The sequence below is a fragment of the Balearica regulorum genome, chromosome Z (genome assembly GCF_011004875.1).
Source record: "Balearica regulorum gibbericeps isolate bBalReg1 chromosome Z, bBalReg1.pri, whole genome shotgun sequence".
Classification (NCBI taxonomy): domain Eukaryota; kingdom Metazoa; phylum Chordata; class Aves; order Gruiformes; family Gruidae; genus Balearica; species Balearica regulorum.
The window spans coordinates 10,782,764-10,807,101 of NC_046220.1; the positions used below are offsets into that span (position 1 = coordinate 10,782,764).

General features: G+C 45.9%; 1 protein-coding gene across 8 annotated transcripts in view; it reads left to right on the plus strand.

Annotated features, from left to right (window-relative positions):
- PALM2AKAP2 (PALM2 and AKAP2 fusion) overlaps positions 1–10,896 on the plus strand; it is a 271,609-nt gene extending 260,713 nt beyond the window's left edge. For 6 of the 8 annotated variants that reach the window (XM_075740493.1, XM_075740496.1, XM_075740495.1 and 3 more), the window contains 2 exons: positions 754–792; positions 7,281–10,896. In XM_075740493.1, coding sequence (XP_075596608.1) covers positions 754–792; positions 7,281–7,373 — 132 coding nt within the window. In that variant the 3' untranslated portion in view covers positions 7,374–10,896. The remainder of the gene's footprint in view (positions 1–753; positions 793–7,280) is intronic. The other 2 variants (XM_075740494.1, XM_075740499.1) reach the window with 1 other exon arrangement.
- Positions 10,897–24,338: the final 13,442 nt, after the last annotated feature.

Consider the following 24,338-nt stretch of genomic DNA (forward strand, 5'->3'; position numbering starts at 1 on the left):
AGGCAGCTGCCACTTGGAGCATTAAGTCCTGAGAGCTGAACATGGCTCAACATCGCTTTTTTGTGCATGAGGGGAACCATAGGCTTCCTCGGGTACCCGGAGCAGCCGGGGTGCTGTGGCAGGGGCAGAAGGCAGCAGCCACAGTCTCCTGAATGGATTGCGGAGAGGTTTGATGTCCATGGAAACTCCCTCTCATATGCTGAGCACATGAGCAGCACTGACATATAGAGCTTCATTTTCTCCCTTTGTAAGACACACCAAAAGGCAGGAGGGTGGTTTCGGTAGGACATCTGCCCTGCCTCTCCTTTAAACATCACCGCCTCCTGTTTTATGTCTGGCTTCAGTGGCTGCTACGTGGCCGCTCTGGCTGGGGCTTGCACATTTTGCCTTTCAGAGACAGAGGGCAAATCAAGCACATCTGCTCTTGGAAGAACTTCACTGCTAAGGCAGGGGGGCAGTTTCTTCCAAAGAGGATGTGTTACAGCAGAGGTTTCAACAGGTGAGAAAAAGAGAAAAAGCAGCAGCAAAAAAACAGGTCAAGCACTGATGGTAAACAAGACTGAGACTGGTCAAGCAACATCATTAAAAAAAACACTAAACTGACTAATATTTTTTTTTTTTATGACACCAAGTTGCTTGAAATCCTATACTCTAGGATGTGCCAGTTCTTGCAATTTCTTTATTTTATTCTTGTTTCCTAGTTATAACATGCTTGTTCAATGTACTAATGCTGGTATTTTCCCTTTCTACCAGTACACCTGTAAATTACTGTCTAGCAAGGTTACTTCTGAGGTACTTTTCAACTGCTTATTTATTTTTGCTTCCTCTTGCATGGTGATTCCTAGTGCATGTTGCTGCAGTTTGCATCTTCATTCTGTGTGCCAGTGCTGTTTCATATCAAAACCAGGATGCAAATTTGTGTGTGGGATATTCCTTCTTATCTCTCATCAACAAATATTTGTGTGGCTGGTTTTCTAACCCTTGGATTCTAGTTACAATTTCTGGCATGGGAGGGCTTGTAATTAAAGGGACAGGAGCTGTTGCCTAGGACTGGAGCATTCCTGAGGTGTGAAATAAGAATTTCTCCTTAATCCCTGTTACCATTTAGCTGGCAAAGCTAAACCTGGGATCCAAGCATCCTCAGATGCTGAGCGAAACTGCTGTGGCTTTCCTTTGTCTCTGATTACAGTGTATTTAGCACTACCAAAATCTCTAGTATTCTGTAAAGAATCTGCACACCAACCTTTCATCTGTGAAAGAAGAGTCAAATCCAAGCACACGGCGTCAGTCTGGTGAATTTTGTGAACCTGTCCTTGTCCCTGTGTGTTGTGATGTGATAACTGATCACAGTCCCACAACTTAGCATCAGTGTTGGTCTCAGAGTAGAAGAAACCCAGACCTGCTAAAGAAAGGGTATTTACAGTGACATTTGGTTTTTTAGCAAGGCAGTAACTTGCATGGTCCTTACCGCTACAAAGGTAGACTGCCAAATGCAAAAATTTTAAGAGCAGGGAATTGATACCAACTACACTTTTGTAATGTTTATAGGAATGAGGTGCTCGATAATTTAGACATTTCAATTGTCTGTAATTTTCTCTGCAGACATGTGTAAATCTGGACTTCTCTAAGAGACACAAACAGATTGTGGTAATGACTGACACTCATTCATCCAGCACCAGCATTTTTTAATGAACATGAACTTTCCACTATTTCCCTGTTCCATAACATATTTGACCACATCAGCTACCTCAACAGAACTGTATGAACATTTTCTGTCCTGGACAGTAAAGCAAAGTCAAGTCTATGCCGTTTCCTATTCATTAAATAATTTACTGTGGGTTTTATCTCACAAGCCAGTGATTGATCTTCGTGTAGAGTATTTATAGAGAGCTAATCAGTGTAAGAGCAGTGTGCTTTCAGAGACCTGGTTTTAAACACAGGTTGGGCCTCTTCTCCCCAATAATACCTGCACAATAATCTGAGTTACAATTTATGAACAATAAGTAGTGATGAGAGCGTTTGATGTTGTGCGAGAGGCAGAAGCTCGGGTGTGATTTTACATGCCCAGCCCTTGGCCTTCTGCTGGGAACGTTGTCCACCTTGTAAAATGATAATGATGCAAGGAGTAATGAGCTGGAAGTGAATGTGCATAGATGGGAAAGAGAGATGAAAAAGGCTGTAGGACAGAGCGATTCTGTATGCAAGTGAAACTATGCCACCTGGCTAATCCCCTGTGCTAAGCCTCAGGCTGAAGAAACCGTTTGGTTCTCACTGGAAATCTTTAGCTGAAGCCGGGCAGTTGTTTTGGAAGGAACAGGAAGACATAAGGCATGATGCCCCCCTACTCTCTATTGACCCCAGAGCTGAGCTATGGCTCCTGTTCACCAGAGCCTGCCATAATTCACCCTGGTGCAGGCAGGTGGCTCAATTTTAATCATCCTCGGTAGTGCTGGAGCTGGCCCGGCTGTGTTTGTGCTGGTGGGGAGCAGGAGCCTGCATGCCATCGGCCTGGCGGCTCCATGCCAGTAGTCAGCAAACCCCCAGCAAGGTACAGTAACTGCTGAAGCTCAGCTACACGTGGCAAACCACAGCCTGCTTCGCTGGGTTGATGTGGTTTTATCACCTCCAGATTCCTGCAGCCTGTGTTACAAGCACATCTGTCTGCTGTTTTAAAAAGACCACAGATAACTACATGCCTGCACATACATAGGTTGTTTTAATCCTCAAAATTTTCTGCTGTTGTCCTTACAACTATACATATCTTCACATTTTCAAATATCCTGAGTTTGCTCAATATCAATCATGCTGTAGGAGATAACGCACTAAGGTGACATTTATGCAATATTAAAGGCTACTGCTGAAAATTTTTGTGTTATGAAAAAGAAACCCAGCATACTAGATTTGATGGCAGAGGGCACACAGTTTATGTTTTAATACTGACCAGCAGCAGTATAGTATTGTTACTGTCTTGTTTCAGGTGAACGCATTTTTGTCTCAGATACCCAGCTTCTCACTGTGCTCTCTAGAGATCTGGTGTATTCAGTGAATAGCATTAAGTAGGTGCAGTAAAGAAAATACCTTTATACTAGAGAAATAGATGTTCTTTATCCCTCAGTAGTTCCATTTTTGTGTTAAAGCATTTAGTTTATTGTTCCTGAGTGGGAACTCTCACGTCTGCAGGAGCCGGCAGCCTGTTCCCTGCCTTTGTGCTTCTGTCTCTTTGTGCACGGTGTGCTCCATGGAGGTGTCTTGTGCACTGACTTTCCCGCATGGTATTGGTAGATTTTAGACACCCAGACCTTTGCATTTTCTGTTCTTGTTGCTTTTAGTTCTTCCAGGTCCAGATGGGAACAATCAGTAAAATATTAAGCTCCAGAAAAATCATTTTGCTTCCACATCAGTTTTACTGCTACTGTTCAATAAAAATTAGCCTGTACTGTGTAGTCGTCATTTTCATTCAGTGGTGGAACTACTTTGGACTAAAGCGTATCTGTATTTTGCTTTTTATTCTCTTGTTGCCAGTAAGAGAGCAATTATTGTTACATCTGTTGGAGGGAAGATCAGGACAGGTTAGTTTCCACCTCTAGGATGGATAGTAAATTAATCTTACACCTGACAATGGTAGCTGTTTCAATCTTTTTTGTTTGGGGTGTTTGTTTTGTTTTTTTTTTAAATCCTCAAAAATAAGTGAAATCTGTCAGGAAAGAACTGTCTACAGTTCTTAGCGAGACTCCAGAGCTGCAACCACAAGATCCACACAGCAATTTTTTGCAAAGAGAGGTGAACAGCAATTTTTACAACTCTACATATCTTGGTACATTTGTCTTTCCCTCACACCTACTTCTGCTCTCCAAATTCTTCCTCTTCTATTGCAGCTAGTAATCAAATCGCTGCTTCTAATTAAGACATTTTATATAACATTGTTCTTTTCACTGACGTGGCCTTACTATTAGCACGTAGCCAGCTCAGTTCTTCAGCCTAAGCTTGAGAGAACTATCTGCTTCATGATCTTTCCGATTTTCAGTATGCACCTTCTGTGTGCAGTTATGAGCCTGGCTACCTTAGGACACCATGACGACCCATGCTGAGGTGATGTGGGGCATCATCGGGTAGGACGTTTACAAAGCGTTGAGGTAGCATTTTGTAATGTGGCCAAAATGTGACGTGTTACATACCACCAAAACAGCCACAACAACAAAAGCAAAATATTTTCCTTCCTTTGACTTGCTGTGGAGAGCCTCTGGGTGCTGCTGGACTCGTGATGGGTCTACAGACAGCACTGATACCTGCCAAGAATATTTTAAAATGGAGATCATTTGCTATTTTAGGCAAGCGGCTTCCTGGGTTGTGAATTCAGTGCTCCATTGAGGAGTCCTGATTCTCCACTCAGTCATTCCAGTTGCATACTATAATTACCACATTGTTTCCTCTAGTGGGTGTAAAACTGGCACAGACTACTAAAAATGAGGGTTATTTTAGGTCAAACATTCTTTTCAGTAGATTAGAAGAATAATTCTGAAGTAACTAGTCAAAAGCACCTTTAGCTTGTTAGCATCTGCTCTACTGTTTAGAGGGCTTGTTTGTTAGTACTGAGCCAGACATCAGTACTTGTTTTCCTGCAAAGGTTAAGTCCATATTCAATGCCCTCTTGGTATCTCTGATATAATTCTGGAAGCAGTTTTCCTTAGAAAAACCAGCAGTATTTGCAGAAGTAGACAAGCTTCTGGGCAGGTTTGCAGACAGGAGATAAATGGAAGAAATTCTGTTGCCATCTTTTAAGACAAAGACGAACTGACTGATCCAAACCAGAAATCTTCAAAGTTTAAGGGTCCTGACTGTCGCAGGCCATCACCAGAGACCATCACAACGTTGTGATTTCCAGCAAGGAAGACACTGGCTGGAAACTGTTGTAAATTATGTCAAATCCATTTTATTTTCAGCTCACATAAATCTACAGGCTAAATTCATCAGAACTCATTTAAATATACCTTTACTCTGTGATAGTGGCAGTTTTGGTTTGAAATTTATGCTGAATTTGCTGCTTTTTCCTGTAAATTTCAGTATCCAGTGGGGAGAACAGTAATTTTCTGTGGTTTATTTAATCATTATCCCATACTGGTCTTCATAGTCTCCTCTCTAGCACTATTTGTCTGTTGCCATCCAAAAAAAACAAACAAAAAAAAATCAGTTTTTTTCCCCCCTTCCTTGCTAGCCCTGGAGCAGCCACTGTCTTTTCTCATTCTGAGAAGATAATAGGATGATGCCCTGATACCCAGTCCCAGTTTTGCTTTTCCATTGTTCAGTTTGGGTTGTCTTTCCTTGGTTTGGGCTCTCAGAATCCCAAACATGTAGTTTAAACTGCTGGTCCTCATCCCTGCAGTGGGAGTAGCTCCAGTGTGCTGCTTACAGGCTGATGTCTCAGAACAAATTTTTTTACTGATTTCGATATTTTTTTAATGAATTGTTGGGTTTGTGGGCACATTTGCCCTCTACTGGATAAAACAGAAACTGCTCAGTGCTGCTCTTCCTTTCCAGTGGTTGCTCTGCAAAAAGAGGAGGCATGATTTTGGGCAATAGTTCAGAAAAAAGTCCCTTCCGTGGACCTGTACCAGCTTTGTAGCCCTGGTCAGCGCTGGCAGGCAGATGGAGCTTTAGCTCAAAACTGTCTCTGTTGGCTGGATTTTGCCTTTAGTTCTTTGGTTCATTCATAGTTATAGTCAAAAGAAACTAGGAGGGCAAAGAAATAATAAAGCTGGCAAAACTCCACCCTACCTTCAGCTCCTGAATGGAGGGCTGGGTCTTAGCGTAAATGCAGAAGTGTGTTCTCATTCCTGCAAGTAAAGTTATGGCCTGTAATTTCAGCTGATAGTTCAGAGCTGATTTCCCAATTTTGCCTGTACAGAAACCTCTAGTACCCGTGTACTTTTCCAACCACAGCTTGTCACAAGCTGAAAGAAGAGTTTCTTTAGTCTTAAATTATTTATTTCTATTCCAGTCAAAGCCTAAGTTCTCACTGCATCTGACTTTCTATGCAAAAGAATGAAATAGCATCATCATTTCTCAAAAGGCCAGCTACTCTTCTGCAATCAAGGAGTGTGCAGAGCAGCTTGCAGGAAGCATCAGGGACCAGGGATGGCAGGCATTGGTTCAGTGAACAGTCATGTATGCGTTGGGGGATTTTTTTTTTACAGTTTTTTTTTTAACTGACTGTGTGAACATTTCAAAATTTTACTTCTCTGAGAAGACTGTTTTAAAACCCGTTGAAGGCAGTGGACATTGGCAGCTTTGTCGTTTGATCATGGAGCTGTTATTCGGTGTAGGTCAGAAAATAACATTGCTGTGTGCTTCTGTAAGAAGGCCCCAGACCCCTTTATGTCTCACTCTGCCAGAGGAAAACATGCATTATTTGCCAAGTAGTGCATCAGGTGCACATCACAATAATATCTTTGGTTTCAGCTGATTTTTTTTTTAACCTTGTTAAAACACATGTTAAATCTGTTTCTTTTCTAGTAAATAGCTTCTGTGTGTGCATGTGTGTGTCTATGTATAACACATACAGAATGTGTATGTTTTTGTATGTATGCGTGTGCATGTGTGTGTGTGACTGTATGTATGTAAATATATCAGGGCCCATCTTGTACCAGTCTCTACAGGCTGTGCAGGTCTTCCTTATGTAAATCTCCTTTCCCATATGCATGGAGTGATTTTTTCACTCCAGGAGCACTTTGATCGCAATGCATAGGCTTTCCCATTGACTTAGCTGCAAGCCAAAGGCCGCAAGAAGAAGATGCGGGAGGGGGCTGCCTAGATCTGCCTGGAGGGGTGATGTTCTGAAATAAGCAGCAGACTGCTTTCCAGGCTGCACATGCATCTCCAAAGCAGCTTCTGGACGAAGCTGCCGGGTGGGTGCTGGCCCCTGGCATCAAAGGTGTGCCGCTGCCTCTGGGGAGAGGACCAAGACCCTGTTCCCTGCCTTCCCCAGGCAGGGACTGGGCAACGTGCAGCTGGGCTGGTAAGGGGCAGCTGGGGTTCCCCTGAAGCAAGCTGGATGCTGCCAGACAACTCCTACCACTTCTGTCATCCCATGGTGTGGCTTTGCTCTTGTGTGCCATTCCCCCCCACACCTCCACATCAGCAAGTGCTTCATCGCATGAGTCCTCCCAGTTTGCACGAGGTGCAGTTTGCCCCACACCTGCTCAGGCACATGGTTTGGGGCACCCTGGCATGGGGCGATGGGCAGTTGAGTGATGTGCTGCATTTTCCCTTTCTCTCCTGACCAGGTCCTCGAGGCGACCAGGGTGAACCGCAGGAAGAGTGCTCTGGCACTGCGTTGGGAAGCTGGCATTTATGCCAACCGGGAGGAGGACGAATAACCACACTGCAGTGCGAAGACAGTGACCAGGCATGCCGAAACCAAAAAGAGAAAAAGGAAGAAAAAACAAACACAAAAATCACCACAAAAGCAGCAGCATTTTAGTCCAATATTTATTGAATACACAACAAACTCGATGCACATAGACACAGAAATGATCCAACTCCCGGCAATCTTAAAACAACAGGAAAAACCCACCTAGAAAATATCCCCTTCTCCTTCCCTCTATCCCCCCTCTGAAATAATGCAATGGGGAGGGTGCAGGGGGTGGGAGCCCTCAAGAGAGGGGACAAGGGGGCAGTTGTCCCCACAGACCGAAGAGGCTGCAGGCATGTGGCAGGAGGTAAGCATGCAGGAGCTGGCGGCCAGGGCTCATGCTCATGCTTTCCACTGTCCGAACTGACAGCCCTGCCTTGCCCCCGGGATCACCACCGTGTCCACACACCCCCCAGCAGCTCTCGTCGAACCCTCCTGCAGTTCCTTCACCTCCCACAGCCGCTGCACTGAGACTGTCGGCATTACTTCGGCATACTCTATCCAGCCACAAAACACAACGATCTTGCCCTCTGTTGCTATTTCTTTAAGGGGACTGAAGGGTTGGGTTTGGGATTGGGGGGGGGTTGGGGGGGGGGTTGTGCTCCTCTTTCTCGTAATTTATCTGTTTAAAAGAAAAAAAAAAACAAAACAGGGAGGCAGTTTTGCAAATGTACAATCCAGTAGACTCAGTAAAACAGTCCTTGTGTTGCAAACACAAGCCATCACAATTTAGGAGTGGAATAGATGGGGATGAGAGCTAAGCCAAATGGATTACCTTAGCTTTAGGATCCTATATGCTTGCAATATCACCTGAGCTCCAGGTTCTCAGAGCATATTTACGTAACAAAGTTTCTAAATAGAAAATCTGTATTTAGTGGATGACAACTATTTTTTGATGGTGGGGAGGGAAAAGAATGGCATATGTGTAAAAGCTATGAAGATGGATAATTTGAAGTAGAAGGGTAGTGGGAAAGGAATACAAATAAAGGACATTTAATTTTTAAATGAGGCAATAATTGAACTAAGCCAGACTCTGGCCTAGAAAGAGGTATAAAAGAAAGATGAAAGATAGTTACGTCTTCAAGTATATTTATACAACATAAAAAGCCTTTGAAGCAGAGTGCTTTGTGGAAGTCTTCACATTTCCAGGCAACAAAAAAGCTAAAGGGCATAATGAGTTGGAAGGAGTGAGCAAGGAAGAGCAGACAAGGGAAGAAAACATTATTTCTGCCATTCAGCCAGTGTTTTCAGTGCTACAAGCAAACCATAGAGCCTTTAGTTATTGCTTAGGCTTGGGATCAGCAGTGAAGGATTAGTGTGGATCTGTGCGTGCGTGTGTGCACGTGTGTGCGTGCGTGTGTGCATGGGTGTGTGCGTGCGTGTGAGGCTGGCATACCAGAAAGTGTATGGCAGTGTGTGTACTGATTATCTTCTCCAAAGCTGTTTACCAGCTGTAGGGGTGAGTGCTAATTTCTTTTTTTTTTTTCTGAAAGGGGATATAAAAACAAGGCACTGAGTTAATGCAGTATTTGTGATATTAAAATTTGACCCAACATGGTATTTGCATGAGTCACAATTGCAAAGTATTGACCAGTTTTGTAAGCTGACAATTAGGAAAAGAAATGTGGTATTTATTCTTGTGCTTTGTATTTAGTATAGAGGCTGCAGGTTTAGTCTTTCTTTTCATGCAGGCAATACAATAGGAATATTTTACAACTGGGAACCATAATTTCTGGACAAGAAACCAACAAGTTTGGGAGATGACAGAAAAAAAGACACTGAGCTTTTTTTTATATAAAATATTCTGTCTTTTTAATAAACAATTATTATTTTGACATCTTTTTAAAAAAATCATCAGCCAGGATACTGGTCCTCACTTAAGCCTTTCCTTGGCTTCATGACCTGCTGTGCTGTTTTATCCTGAAACTGAGTTCCGAGTACCGATACTGTGAACATAATTCTGGTGCTTTTCTTAAAAAAAACACAGAGCTTGCAACCAAATGATTCCCTACCACCCCCCTTTTCAGTTCCTCCAGCATGTGATTTCTATCCATGGACACTATCATTTTGAGGGTTGTTTTCAGGGAGTTGTAGCAAATACAATTATATATACCCATTAACTCAGTTCTGTCAATTGTCTCCCTAAGTGCTGTTGAACGGAAGAAAACACTGCTGAACTGAGTGTTCACTGTGATAAGGGTAGCAAGCTTGTCTCCAGGATGCTCACTAAACCCACGTGCATGGGGAGGCACCATGCCTATGAAGGAATTATATACCTAATGAAGCAGACCCGGTGTTCAGACATGGCAGTCGACGGTGAACTGTGATTCCTGTCTGCAGATGGTTTGTTACCATAAGATGGTAGGAAAAGCCACCAATGCAGCACTCTAGCAAGACACATCCATGAGCTCTGCACATCTGTACCAAGAGGAATCCTGGCTCTCTCCACCCTTAGGGAGAGTGTAAGACTGGGAAAAAAAGGTTTCCCGAGCAGAGGAAATGACCCTTGTACTTACAGTGAGGTGGTCTCGCATCAAACGATGCTCTTCAAAGTTTCCCCCAATATTTGCTCCTGGGCTGCTTTCCCAGGAACCTGCATCTTTATTTTATTTAACCTGGAGGCCTGTTTTTTCCTCCTGCTTTCTCACTGGAAGCCAGTGATACTGATCACCCATCACAAGACCTCTCTTCATGCTTTGCCACATCCTCCTCTACTGCCGCTGTTAGCCCTGTCTTTGAAGTGAGAATTAGGAAGGGGATGTGGTGGTGGGGAGAGGCCAGGCAGGAGTTGTCTGCGTTAGAAGCATTTGCTTTCAGCCCCTGCAAGAAAAGTATTTGCGTGTATCAGTGCAGGACAGCCAAACTTTCCACCCAGTTTTTCTCTTCCAGAAATTATGGACACGCATAGATGGCAGCACACATTCAGTGCTCTGGTAACACGAGTGCGATGCAGTTTACTTGCCTCTGTGATTTCATTTGCATGCTACCAAGCTTAGGTGTTTATAAGTATACGCCAGTAATACATATCTATATATATATAACTATATCAAATGCAACAAAAGAGCACTATTGCAGAGTTAACTTTGTCTCCACAAAAGAAACGCTCAGATCCTTTCCCGTGGCAAAGACTGGTTTTAATGAAACTGTGTATTGAGAAATAGTTAAGCATTAGCATTTGTGATTATAATCAGTTTGGGGTTACAGTGCAGGTTTTCTGAAAATTTTGTTTTAAAAGCTGCCAGTTTGGGTTTCATCTTGCTCTGTACTGACATTATCTGAAGGAAAATACAGTAGCATTGATGTGTTTGGCAATCAAAAGGCAGCATCTTTGTCATGACTTATCAACCAGTTTCAACAATACCTGGCTTTCTGTATGTTAACCACTTAAATGTTATCCTGCTTCTGTTTTATAGTGACTGTGAGGCCTACAATGCAAGTATATAATTATTTTCTCATTAAAACAGAAACCTGTGTTGTGTTTCTATAAAGCTGCCTGTTTCTTCATGTCCTTTCAGGAAGGTGTACCCCCACAAGCAGCACATGGCTGCAGGAGAGTGGTTTGTGTCACACCTCCCGAGGTGCGCAGTGGGTCTCTTCCCCAGTTCTTGATTCTGCTTCTGTCTTTGTCTAGAGACGGGACAGATCTCTTTTTGTCCAGCTTTTTCTGCAGTGGTGTCAGCTGCAGATACAAGAGCATGCCTGAGTATTCCTTTCCCATTAACATGCTTCTGGAGGGTTGCAGAGGCCACATCTTCGTGATGAATTGCACCAGCTTTTTTACCTTGCTTCCTTCACACCTGCAGGGCCCCAGCCATCCCACATGGCAAAGTACATTATTTCAGCCAGTCCATTTCTTATGCACCCAGCTGCAGCAACCAGCCACTTGCCACCCTTTCATGGTCAGCTAGGCCAGGAGAGACCCCATCCCTCACCCCTGCTAGAAGCTGCTGCCACCTTGGCCTGCAAGAGCTGGAAGGTGCCAGGGCACTGGGTACACGGCAGCTGCAGACCAGCCGCAGGGACTCTTGGATACTGGGCAGGTTAGAATCAGAATCATGGAATGGTTTGGGTTGGAAGGGACCTCGAAGACCATGCAGTTCCAACCCCCCTGCCATGGGCAGGGACACCTTCCACTAGGCCAGGTTGCCCAAAGCCTCATCCAGCCTGGCCTTGAACACTGCCAGGGATGGGGCATCCACAGCTTCTCTGGGCAACCTGTTCCAGTGCCTCACCACCCTCACAGTAAAGGATTTCTTTCTGACATCTGATCGAAATCAACCCTCCTTCAGCTTAAACCCATTACCCCTTGTCCTATCACTACACCCCCTGATAAACAGTCCCTCTCCACCTTTCCTGTAGGCCACTTCAGGTACTGGAAGGCTGCTATAAGTTCTCCCTGGAGCCTTCTCTTCTCCAGACTGAACAATCCCAACTCTCTCAGCCTGTCCTCATAGGAGAGGTGCTCCAGCCCTCTGATCGGCTTCGTGGCCTCCTCTGGACTTACTCCAACCTCTCCCTGTGCCAGGAATAGTCAGCCATTTAATTGTAACCCTGCTCCATCCACAGCCCATGGGAAGAGGTGGAGGACACTGGTGGTTTTGGTGGGAGGTGGCTAGGGTCAAGCACAGCAATTCGGTCTGTGCTCTCCCTAACACGAGTCCTCCTCTCCCTTGTGCACACAATATCAGGAATGCCAACAGAGAAAAGTCAGATGTGGATTTCCTTTCCGGTTAGTAAATACTGTTGGAAGTCAGAAAATGGGTTAGAAAACAAGCCTGATGATAATTTATCCACCAATTCTGGTCTCTATCAAGAAAAAGAGTTTGTTGTCTTTTCAACACAGAAGAGGCTTTCTGTCTTCCTTTGCCTGTCCTTGTTCTGTGCTAACAGGGACAGCATATTGGACTTACTGGCACACAGTGGGAAAGGAAACTCCTTTTAGACCTCTTTTTTTGGGTTTTACGAGAATCAAAAGCATAAATTGAACATTTGCAAGGGAGCACTTAGACATTGCAAAACTAACACAGTGATGCCAGTGGGCAGCAACAGCAGCTCAGGAATTATTGCAATGTGTTCTGCTGTTACCAGCAGTTGGTATTTGTTTAATAACCCACACTTAGGACATCTAAAATCCCTGTCACCCCATTGCATAGCCAAAATGGTATGCACCAAGCTTTGGAGTATTTTTACAAAGTAATTAAAGACTATAAAAGAGCTGTGTTATCCATCACTTCTGGCATAGTTCCATATAAGGTTAAGGACTATAAAACAGCTGGTTTATCCCATACACTTATCCCACTATTTATCCCATATAATTATGCCACTACTTATCCCATATAAGTAGTTAAGGACTATAATAGAGCCATTTTATCCATCATTTCTGGTGTAGTCCCATACAAGATAAGCATATTGTGCCTCTAATAGCTGTAGGTGGCTTTAAGAGGCCTCAGCACAATGGGAAAGCAAATGGAGAGGCAAAGAATCTCCTCTGCAGAGGCAGGTTTGGTTAAACTGCTTTGAGGGAAAGGAGAGCATTCACTACCGTGTTTTCAGTTGTGAATGGGAACAGAAGAATAAAAAAAGAAAAAAAAGCACCCACCCACAAATGGGGACTGTAGTGTAAGGAAGCAAAGCCAGAGCACCTCAAGCTGTAGCAGGGGAGGGACGGGACTAGGCAGCACCAGAGCTGGGACATTCACATGGACATTAGCACTAAAGATGACTTTCAGTTATGTTCTAGTTATTGAATTGACTAGGACAGGCAGTCCAGGAAACTATGAGCAGTGTGTGGGTCCAGTCTTGCACTCTTCCCCCAGTTAAAGACCGAACACCATCCCAGGGTTTCACGTGGTGCAAGACCAAGGGGCAGGGGACATCCTGTCACATCAGCACTCAAACAGGGTGGAAAATAATAATAATAAAAGACCAGACTAACAAACAAAAAAACCGAGCAGCCACAGAAAAACCCTAAAATGCCATCCAGATCTCAGGGTCTGCTGCTAGCTCTGGTTGAGTCCTGATTAATTGGCAACCTAACCCACTGCTTTATCAATGGGGTCTCCAGCACAAAAGCTTTTACAGTAAGCACTAAATGCGGTGTCAGTGTGAGAGCTGCTGCTCAGTCCCAGGCATGTGTCATCCCTGCAGTGAATTCAGGGCAGTGTGCCACCAGGAGCTGGAAATGTTCTGGGCCTTTTTCCAATCTAGAGTGTGGCAGTAGCAGCAAGAAAAAACAAAGGAGGGAGAAAAAAAGTTTACAGAACTACTTTGTCACATTCTCTGATACTGCAAACTGCGCTGGGGCCGGGGGGGGGGGGGGGGGGGGGGGGAGTGCATGGTAGGGATTTGTGCAGCACCAGTGACATCTGGAGGATGAGTTGCACTGACCATGGGAAGACCTTAATTTCCAAGGATGTCTACTGGAAGCCAAATTCTGGGAGCAGCCAATACCTGGGATGGACGTGCTGATTGATGCATCAGTCTCAGGGCCCTATCAGTGCTATGCCCGCTATGATGGCACCCGTGTTACCAATGCAGCAAGCCCTCTTGGGATCAGCAGAGGATCAGGAAGAGTACCATGGCATATCTCACAAGATTCCCAGGGAGAGATGGTTGGGATGGGGACCCCAGAAAACTCCCCTGTGCTTAGCATGCACACCCAGTGCCCTGGGCATGCCTCCTCCCATGTGAGCTTCTGGGGTGCACCAGACCTCCCAGCCAGCCCTTGTTGGAAGGAATTGCAAACTCTATATTGCCTTGGCAGAAGCTTGGTGCAGGGCTGCGGCTAAGCTTACATTTTGCAAGGGGCTGTGCTGCACTGAACTCTTGCTGTGAAGCCTGTTGCTGGCTGGGAAGGTGTATGCAAGGCAGGGGGAAAGAGTAGGAGCCTGGAAACAGCTCCACGAAGACAGCAGGGTTTCACATTGGGCTGCAGCGAGCAGACCAATGATACACTCTTCCTTGGGGTTCCACTGGTGTCAAGAGGCTGTGTGTCAGAGTGAGGCAGGATGCTTATGTACAAATGGCCCCAACAAGCACTTCCTCCTCTTGTAGCATCTGGGAAAACTGAACTCTCATGACCTTATCTTAAAATGAGCGGCAAGTCCTCAAGCTGCGACTGAAACAAAGAAGCTAGGAAAATGCTAGCAAAAACAGGTGGATAATGACACAACTGATGCAGCACTTCACCTGCTCTCACGCAAGGCTTCAAAAGTGTTGCAAGCAAATAACCAGTCATTAGAAAGGAGGGAAGAGCTTAGGTCTCTGCAAACCGTCATCTGCATGGAGAAAGGTGGAGTTTCCTGACACACAATGGGAATTGACTTCCTGGGCTGCTTTCTCACCCCCTCATTGCGTGGAGGAGGCAGGAAGTATTCAGCTGTACTTAATTGGAGTGAAAGAAGGAAGGTGCACTTGCTCACACCCTGGTAAGGCTTGTTTGCTTCTAGAAGCATGGCTTTGGGGTACAGCACCAGCCCAAGGTGGACTCAGACTTTCACAGTGTTACCCCTTCCTGCTCCCTGCCATCTCCTTGCCCTCTGCTCTTCCCTTCTGGTTTCCGTATAGTGCTATCTGCACCCGAAACATGGCTGCCTTTGGGCAGGAAGACTAGATGGCTCCCATGAGCATGGGTGTCTCACCATGCTTCCACTGAGCCTCGTGGGATGAAAAAGACCTTCGATCAGACTGAGTCCCCAACCACAGGTCCCTGACTGATCACTACTGCAAGGCTCCATCAGCCTCCAGTCAGGCTCCCTCCCAGGCTGGTTTCCTCTCCTCAGGTATTTAAGTGGACCTAAATTTCTTTGCCAAAGCACCCCATGGAAGATGGATAAACCAAGACCCATGAGACAAACCTTAAGTGGACCAGATCCAAACGTCCCAAAGGATACCTAAATACCTCTAAGGACCTTGTTCTTTGAGGGCTACACAGCACTGACCTCATTTGGAAGCCCATGGATTGGACTTGTGTCAATGCACTATAAAATGATGGGGGTATGTTAGTGGGGTTGGCTTGAAAGGGTGTTGGGGGAGAGCCAGGCCGAAAAAAACCTTCTCTTGGTTGCATTATTCATGTGAAAAGGGGCATGATTACAGCTTTTCTTTAATGCTGTGTTTGAGGAAAACAACAGAGCCAAGTTCCAGCCATGGAGTGCTGCAGAGAAGGCAAATTGAGCTTATGTGAGGTGGAGATGATTGTTTTTAAATGGGCAGTTAATTGCAAGTTGTGAGACTTTATGTATAAAGCAAGTGAAAATTTCTGGCAGGAATGGAGGGAGAGGAGGATAAGTAAAGCAGGTCAGAAGAGAGTCATATAAACAGTGGAAAACAGAAATATAAATAGGAGAAAATATTGCTGATGGGAATTTTTCATGCACAGAGCCATTTCTGAAGCCAGCTGAAAGCATGCTCAGACAAAGTTTGAGTAGGGATAGAAGCTATATGGAAAAAAACATTTTTACCCAACCTCTGCCAGTGACAGGATGGGTCTCACATGCTGCCAGGTCCAGACTATGGCAGTGGAGGACAAGATTCAGCTCAGATGTCCTTCTTGGCCACTGTTTGCTGAGTCAATCTTCAGCAGAAGGGAGTCAGGAAATAGCTGAATGATATCATTGCTCATGAGCCCCATAATTTATTGACATGCAGACTCTCTGAGTTTATAAATTAAAAGATAAATCAATGTAGTCTGTCTAAGCTTTGCAGGATGTGTCCAAGGCATTTATGATCAAGATCCCCTAGCACTAAAGGATCAAAACAGCATTTTGGTGCCCCAAAGGGTCTTATTTTTCAAATCTTGCTTAATCTCTTGTTCCTTTCCTGTATAGAAGTATTAAATCAGTGTGGTTGGGGAGGTCACTCTCTTGGTTTATTCTGTAGGCATCTGCCGATGTTGCCCTAGGGTGCCCTAGCTACATGTCTTTGCAGAGGGGGCCTGAAGGCTCATGGCCAGACACGACTTGGTAGCTGGTAAGAGCTCCCACTGGCATCTTGGAGGTGACATCAAACACAAAATCCCTGGAGGTGTTGAACTGGGATAGCTACTGACCCTTGGAAAGTGGTGGTGTGGAAGTGGATCACATGTGGCAATGAGAGGCATGAGCCCAAATCACCTGTGCATGGTCCAAGCCCTGCAGCAGCAAAGCAACCTGATCTACAGTAGAGCAAGGTCTTCTGGAGGGAAGAGCATGCACTTGGCATGGCCCTTAGCTATGTCTTGTTGATTTTCAGCAAAAAAGAGTGTCTCAGGTTCTGCAACAACTGGAAAGCTCATCAGGTGTTAGCAGTCCTTCAGGAGGTGACTGCAGCTGGCAGTCCTCCTTTCAAGGGCTTCACTGGCACTCAGCTGGTGACCGAGGTGCACCGTGCAAAGTCATGCTGGAACGGGTAAAGTGGTTGGAAGATGTCTCCTCATTGCCCATGTCCAGTTAGCAGGAGGTATGAAACCACTTGGAGGAACTCACCAGGAAATGCAGAGGTTGTAATGGGAAGAAGCAGAGCTGCTCTCAACCAGTGTGAGAAATTCAGCAGCTGTGCAATGGGGCATAAAAGCAAAGTCTTAGCTCAGCAACACTTTGAATACCCCAAAGTGCTGAAATAAGGGACAAGGGAATAGCAAACACCAGTTACAGGAGCTGTCTTGCCACACAGTTTAGAATTTACGATTGTATGTATATTTATTCATGCTTGTTAGACATTGAAGAACTGCAGCCTGGAAAAAGTTAGCAGCAACAATATTTCTGGAAAGCTGCCCAGACTTTCTTGTTTCCCTGGTACCTTTTCGCGGTAGTCCTCTTCAACTCCAAATTTTCCTGCAGACACAACAGACCCTTCAGAGAAAGAAGATGCACACTATTTTAGTCCCATTAATGCATTTTTATACATGTATTGGACTCCTAAGGATACACAAAATCTGCCAAGGCTGTTCATTCACTAGCTGCCTGTGAGGGTGCTAGCTAAAATTCTCCTGAGTAGTGTGCAAAGAGACCTGCAATGCCCTATACACATGAGCTTTCTCCAGAGCCTGGGGCTTTCTCCTGGAGCACCCTATCTGATACAGAGTGGTGGGCCTGGGGAGACCCAGACACATCCTCCCTGCGTGCCGAGTGGAGGTGACACCTCTGCATGGGGTTACGGAGCCTCAGCGGCTCTTGCTCCTTTCCAAGAGGTGCTCTTTCAGCACCAGGGCTGCAGCTTGCCCACCCAGGCACACCTCTGCCCTCTCGTCTGAAGATTACCCCATTGGAGCTGTTTTCCACTAATGCCTTGCAGCAAAGCAGGTACAGACATGGTCCCCCATAGCCTCCCAGCTACCCTCATGGAGGATGCTGGTGGCTTTCCCTGCTGTCCCAGGGACCTCTCCACCCTGCCAGCTCAAAACAACTCCCCCCACCCTCAGGCTGCAGGCTGGATAATTAGCCAGGCGTGGCTGCAGCACGTGTCAAAAAACAGGGTTATCCTTGTTATGTGCCTCGTGATGCCAGATTGCCTGGAAGTCCTCAGCTGGCATTGGGGAGTGTTTGCAGTGAGACAAACCGTGATAGACACTGCCATGCAACCTCGTACCCCGAAACCACCGTGGGCTGGGTTCAGCAGCCATCACCAGCTACAGAGAGGCTTGTGAGTGGACCGTGGAGGACCTGCCTGGTCCTGAGCAGATGGTGCTCTGTAATCCAGGAAAGGGGTTGAGAGCTGGTTATTGAGTTTCTTGTGGTTTTTATTTCTGAGCTGCAGAGGTTCTGTAAATACCACCCCACTGGAAGAACTACCACATGGAAGAAGAGGGTGGCGATGCTCATAAATGTCACCAGAGTGTGCCATAGCATCTGCAGCTTTTGGATTGGGTATGGAGTTTCTTGGGGTTTTTTTAAACAAAGAATGTGAATGTGTTTGACAGAATGTTGTACATAAAATAGCTTGGAAAATTTAAACACCCAAGTGACTAAAACCAGTTGATATTTCTTGCCGATTTCTGTGCTCAGGCCCTAGCCCAGCAGAGTAAATAGAGAGAAGCTGTAAGGAATGAGCTGTGATCTGTCTGCTCTGAACGTCTCAGGTGGATATCATTGAGGACTTACTGCAGGTGACGGCTTCGGTGCTTGCTTTACCTGCCTTCAAAATGCAAATTTAGCCATGCAAAAAGCTAACCTGAGATCTGTCAAGTGAAAACAGCTGGATTACCAGGCAGGAGTGTCTCCAGCAGAAATAAGATTTAAGGTAATATTTTACCTTCCCTCCTCTCCTCAAAAAGCACTATGCTTTACACAAAGCACAGGGCAGAGCCTGTATCTGTAAGTATTTATGACGCTTTTGATCATTTCCACCTCTCACCCTAGAAAATAGGGTGGATTCATCCCTTTTCTCTCCACTGTCCTGATGTCCTCTGACAGCTGCTGTTCTTACCTCCATGGAGCCATAGGCTTATGGAGAGATACTTATTCCCTCTAATTGTTCCTGGCTAGGGCTGAGTTATCTAGCAAAGGTCCTACCAGCCCAGAAAAATTAGTGTTCCTCTTCCCCTTGCTTTTCTTTTCTTCTTTCCCCCACTCACTTCACAAGGATGGGCGGCTTACTATTTCTTTTTCCTCTTTTATTCTGCCACATTAACCTTTCCAATATGCTCTGCGTATATTCTTCCTCTAATTCACATCCACACTTAACACACAGATCCTCTCCAGTCTTATAAATTCCAAGTCAAACTTACACACTCCTTCTACAGAGCTTTTATTCACCCTTAATGACTGTTTTCAAATTTATTACTCTTTAAATGTAGTTATAGACTTTTCAGTACCCATTCACCATTGCCATAAAAGTTTCTAGACCTACATAAAAAATTAAAATGTGAAGCAGGTAACTAAAACTATTTCTAAATGGCTTTGGAAAGCAATTGGGAAGTGTAGGGCAGTTTTTGGTTTTGAACCAAGTTATTACAGATTATTGACTGTAGTTCATTCAGTAGTGAAATTTTTTAATAGTCACATTTTTGCTATGGTTATTTCATTTTTCCAGACTGTTCACTTTTGCTTTATTCAACATAGGATTACTTAAGCTGTAGTTCTAGGATAGTTTGTTTCATCCCATTTCTCAAGTCCGTTGCTGCCTGCACACGATTGAACTTTGCAATGCTTGTGTGCGAAACTCATATATGCTGACAGCAATTAAAAAAAATCATGAATATTAATGAAAAGGAGGATGTGCGCACACACGCACACACACACAGAAAAATCATTTAGCACCAGAATTATCTGTGGCTTCTGTAAGAACTACAGCAGGATTTGTTCAGTCAGACACCAGATACTGCAAGAAGCTTCTTCTCCTGCTTCCATGGAGAGATTAATGTTAAGGCTGTCAGCACTATTAATCACCTAAATTCCTCAAGCTAAAGAAAAAAGAAGCCAGCTCTACAAAAAGTGTGTGTCGAGGATGCTGTGTTTTGTCTTTCCAGCAGAGGGAGAAGCCCACAGGAGACTCTAGCCAGGTGTGGTGGGTTGACCCTGGCTGAGGGCCAGGTGCCCACCAGAGCCGCTCTATCACTCCCCTCTTTCATTAGACAGGGGAGAAAAGGTACAATGAAAAAAAACTTACGGGTCGAGATAAGGACAGGGAGAGATCATTCTCTAATTATCATCATGAGCAAAACAGACCGAACTTAGAGAGGGAATTCATCTTATTTATTACTAAGCAAAACAGAGTAGAGGAATGAGAAATAAAACCAAATCTTAAAAACACCTCCCCCCACCCCTCCCATCTTCCCGGGCTCAACTTCGCTCCCGGCTTCAACCTCCACCCCCCCCAGCGGCACAGGGGGACGGGGAGTGGGGGTTACGGTCAGTTCATCACACGGTGTTTCTGCCGCTTCTTCATCCTCAGGGGGAGGACTCCTCTCATCATTCCCCTGCTCCAGCATGGAGTCCCTCTCATGGGAGACAGTCCTTCACGGCCTTCTCCAACATGAGTCTCCTCCACGGGGTGCAGACCTTCAGGAGCAAACTGCTCCAGCGTGGGCCCCCCACGGGGTCACAAGTCCTGTCAGCAAACCTGCTCTGCCGTGGGCTCCTCTCTCCACGGATCCACAGGTCCTGCCAGGAGCTTGCTCCAGCGCGGGCTTCCCACGGGGCCACAGCCTCCTTCAGGTGTCTCCACCTGCTCCGGCGTGGGGTCCTCCACGGGCTGCAGGTGGAATCTCTACACCCCCTCATCCTCCCTCCATGGGCTGCAGGGGGACAGCCTGCTTCACCATGGTCTTCACCACGGGCTGCAGGGGAATCTTGCTCCGGCGCCTGGAGCACCTCCTCTCCCTCCTTCTTCACTGACCTTGGTGTCTGCAGATGTTCTTACATCTTCTCCCTCCTCTCTCTGGCTGCAAAAGCTCTCTCTAACTGTTTTTCTCTTTCTTAAATATGTTATCACAGAGGCGCTGATTGGCTTGGCCTTGGCCAGCGGCGGGTCCGTCTTGGAGCCGGCTGGCATTGGCTCTATCAGACACAGGGGTAGCTTCTAGCAGCTTCTCACAGAAGCCACCCCTGTAGCCCCCCCGCTACCAAAACCTTGCCACGCAAAACCAACACACCAGGTAAGCAGGAAACTCTGAAATGAGAAAATCAGAGAAACATGAAATCTGGAGGTGAAAGCAAGACAATGCTGGTTTCTGGTGCTGCTTGGTCAGCCAGCATCTGTCCCAAAGGAAACTGGATATTGCTGATGTTTCCAGCTCCCCATTTCTCTCACATGTTGCTCTCAAAGCAGTGGGGAGTGCCAGCTTCTTCCAGGTGGACCTCCCTTACCCTGGCTTGGGGTCACCTCTCCTCACAATGCTTCACATCAGTGCACCCCATGGGGTATCTCCATGGAGCAAATCCATTCTGCAGCTTTTTTGCAGCCTGCACACTGCCCTAGGCTTTGCTCAGGTGGGGCAATGGGTGAGGCCTCAAGGCATGGGGAACGAGGCGATATGTGGATGAGGGGCACCATTGTTCAGAGGATGAGGAATTGCTTGGATGGTTGCATCCAGAGGGTAGTGGTCAAAAGCTCAATGTCCAGATGGAGACCAGTAACAAGTGGTGTCCTTCAGGGATCCATACTGGGACCAGTACTGTTTAATATCTTCATCATTGACATAGATGGTGAGATCAAATGCACCCTCAGCAAGTTTGCAAATGGCAGCAAGCTGAGTGGTGTGGCTGACACACCCAAGGGACGGGATGCTGTCCAGACGGACCTGGACAAGATGGAGCAGTGGGCCCATGTGAAACTCATGAGCTTCAACAAGGCCAAGTGCAAGGTCCTGCACATGGGCTGGAGCAATCCCTAATATCAACACCCCCCATGGGCTGGGGGAATGAAGAGACTGAAAGCAGCCCTGAGGAGAAGGGCTTGGGGGTGTTGGTGGATGAAAAGCTGGGCATAAACTGGCAATGTGTGCTCACAGCCCAGAAGGCCTACCATATCCTGGGCTGCATCAAAAGCAGCGTGACCAGCAGGTCTAGGGAGGGGATTCTGCCCCTCTAGTCCATTCTGGTGAGACCCCACCTGGAGTACTGCATCCAGCTCTGGGACATGGAGCTGTTGGAGCAAGTCCAGAGGAGGCCATGAAGCTAATCAGAGGGCTGGAGCACCTCTCCTATGAGGACAGGCTGAGAGAGTTGGGGTTGTTCAGCCTGGAGAAGAGAAGGCTCTGGGGAGACCTTATAGCAGCCTTCCAGTACCTAAAGGGGGTCTTACAGGAAAGATGGGGACAAACTTTTTAGCAGAGCCTTTAGTGATAGGACAAGAGGTAATGGTTTAAAACTAAAAGCGGGTAGATTCATACTAGATATAAGGAAGAAATTTTTTGTGATGAGGGTGGTGAAACACTGGACCAGGTTGCCTAGAGATGCTCCATCCCTGGAAACATTCAAGATCAGGTTGGACGGCACTCTGAGCAACCTCATCTAGCTGAAGATGTTCCTGCTTGTTGCAGGGGGGTTGGACTAGATGACCTTTAAAGGTGCCTTCCAACCCAAACTATTCTATGATCTATGTGCTCACACTGCCTGTGGCCTGGGCTTCCTCTTCCTCCCATGAGCAGCAGAGGAGAGCAAATGTCCCCATAGGTGATCTCAACATGTCTGGTCGTGTTGCGCCTCCTGAATGCCAGACTGCTGGACCAAGGGTCTTGGTGTCTGAGACACCTTGAGGTGCACCCATAAGGGCATAGTACTGCTTTTTATTACAGCAATGGTAGACTTACCAGCTGTTGTGCTACAGACACACTAGCACCAGCATTGTTGTTTTCCAAACAGCCTGGATGTAATTTCCTGGAGCTGCTGAAGCAAGGCTGATGGGGCGGCCTTTAACATCCAGGCATTAGCATCTACCATTGGCAGCTCTGGATCCCACAAGACAACTGCCCTGGACCAGGATCCCACATCCCTGTGGCAACACAGCAGCTGCCAGGAGTCGCTCCCCCTGCCCCATGTACCTGGCTTTCCATGCAGCCTCTGCTCCCCCTCATCTCCCCAACACCACATGCCTTGCAAGGACAGGGACAGTATGTAATTAAATGCCAGCCAGTGAGGAAGCCAACCTCCCAAACCACAGAGAGAAACTATGGCTTGGCATTAGAGTCTGTGGTCATTTATGACAAAGATGTATTTTCCAGAGGAAAACAGGCCACCACTGAAATAGCTGCTTCTTCCCAGTGTTTTCATCCAGCTCTCCCTCTCTCTGGTGCTGTAACATGACTACACTCCATCCGGGCTTAGACCCGGGCGCTTTCCAGTTGTGTTTCCCCACCTTGCCACCACCACGAAGCCGCAGAGTGTGTCATGACAAGTCACACGCACAAAGGAGCAGGAAGAGATACAGAGCTGATTTACCACCTCAGAGGCAAAATGTCTTGCCAGCCAGAGACTGTAAATCACCCATCAGCAGGCTTAGGTGAGGGAGATGAGGGAGATGAAGAGGGCTTATGCACCCACGTTGGACTGCAGTCCTGGATGTCTAAAGGACATTTTCAGATGAGGAGTGTTGAAGACCAAGTTCTAAAATGCTGGTACTTGCCAAGCTCAGCTGCCACCAGAATACTGAAATCCCTGAAGCAACCCTGTTCAGAAAGAAAAAGTGATGTAACTGTCATAAATGGTCAAAAAAAGAAAAAGCAATACTGCACAGGAATGTATAACATTGCCACAGGGAGATATTAAACACCTTTATTTGGCCAGACTGACAAATGTCCAAGAGCTGGTGCAACGTGGTGCACCTGACCTGGCCTCTAGTGGGCCTCCAGACAAGGCAATTCTAGAGAGGGATGCCCTAAAACAATGTGTTCCTTTTCCAGCAGGCTACATCTCTGCATTTTTGCCTTTAGACTAGTCTCAGTGATTCTGTAGGTACGTTTTTCTTAAACGTCAAGGGCCACTCTCTTAAGGCTCCATGGTGTTTATGCTGCATGAATGTATTTTAAAGTGGATGTGCATATCCCTGTAAATATTAGTAATATGAGAACTGGGGCCCATGGAAAAGCTGATGCTAGAGAATAGTAATTTTGAAGTATTTGTGGCATCAAATGAATATGGTATTCATGAAAAGTATTTTGCAGTGGGAAATATTCTGGAGCCTTGGTTAAACTCTTAATTTAGCACTTACTGTTTTGCAATTACTGGCGTGAAATTATACTCTTCCACAAGAACTAGTTCTAAAAAGTATATTTAATGTGAATGAACACTCAGAAAATCCTGGAAATATATATGTAATTCATGAGATCACTAATGGCATTTAGCACAGTTCATTAGCTATCTAGGCCTGAACAGCATTAAGCATAACATAGCATCACCTAAACGTCAAGAGTGTCAGATGAGTAAGCCAGGCAGCCTGTACATGCAACAAAGTGTGGAGGAAAAGTATCCCTTATTTAAGAGATGAGCAGATCTGCAGTCTCTTAAGTGCAGTG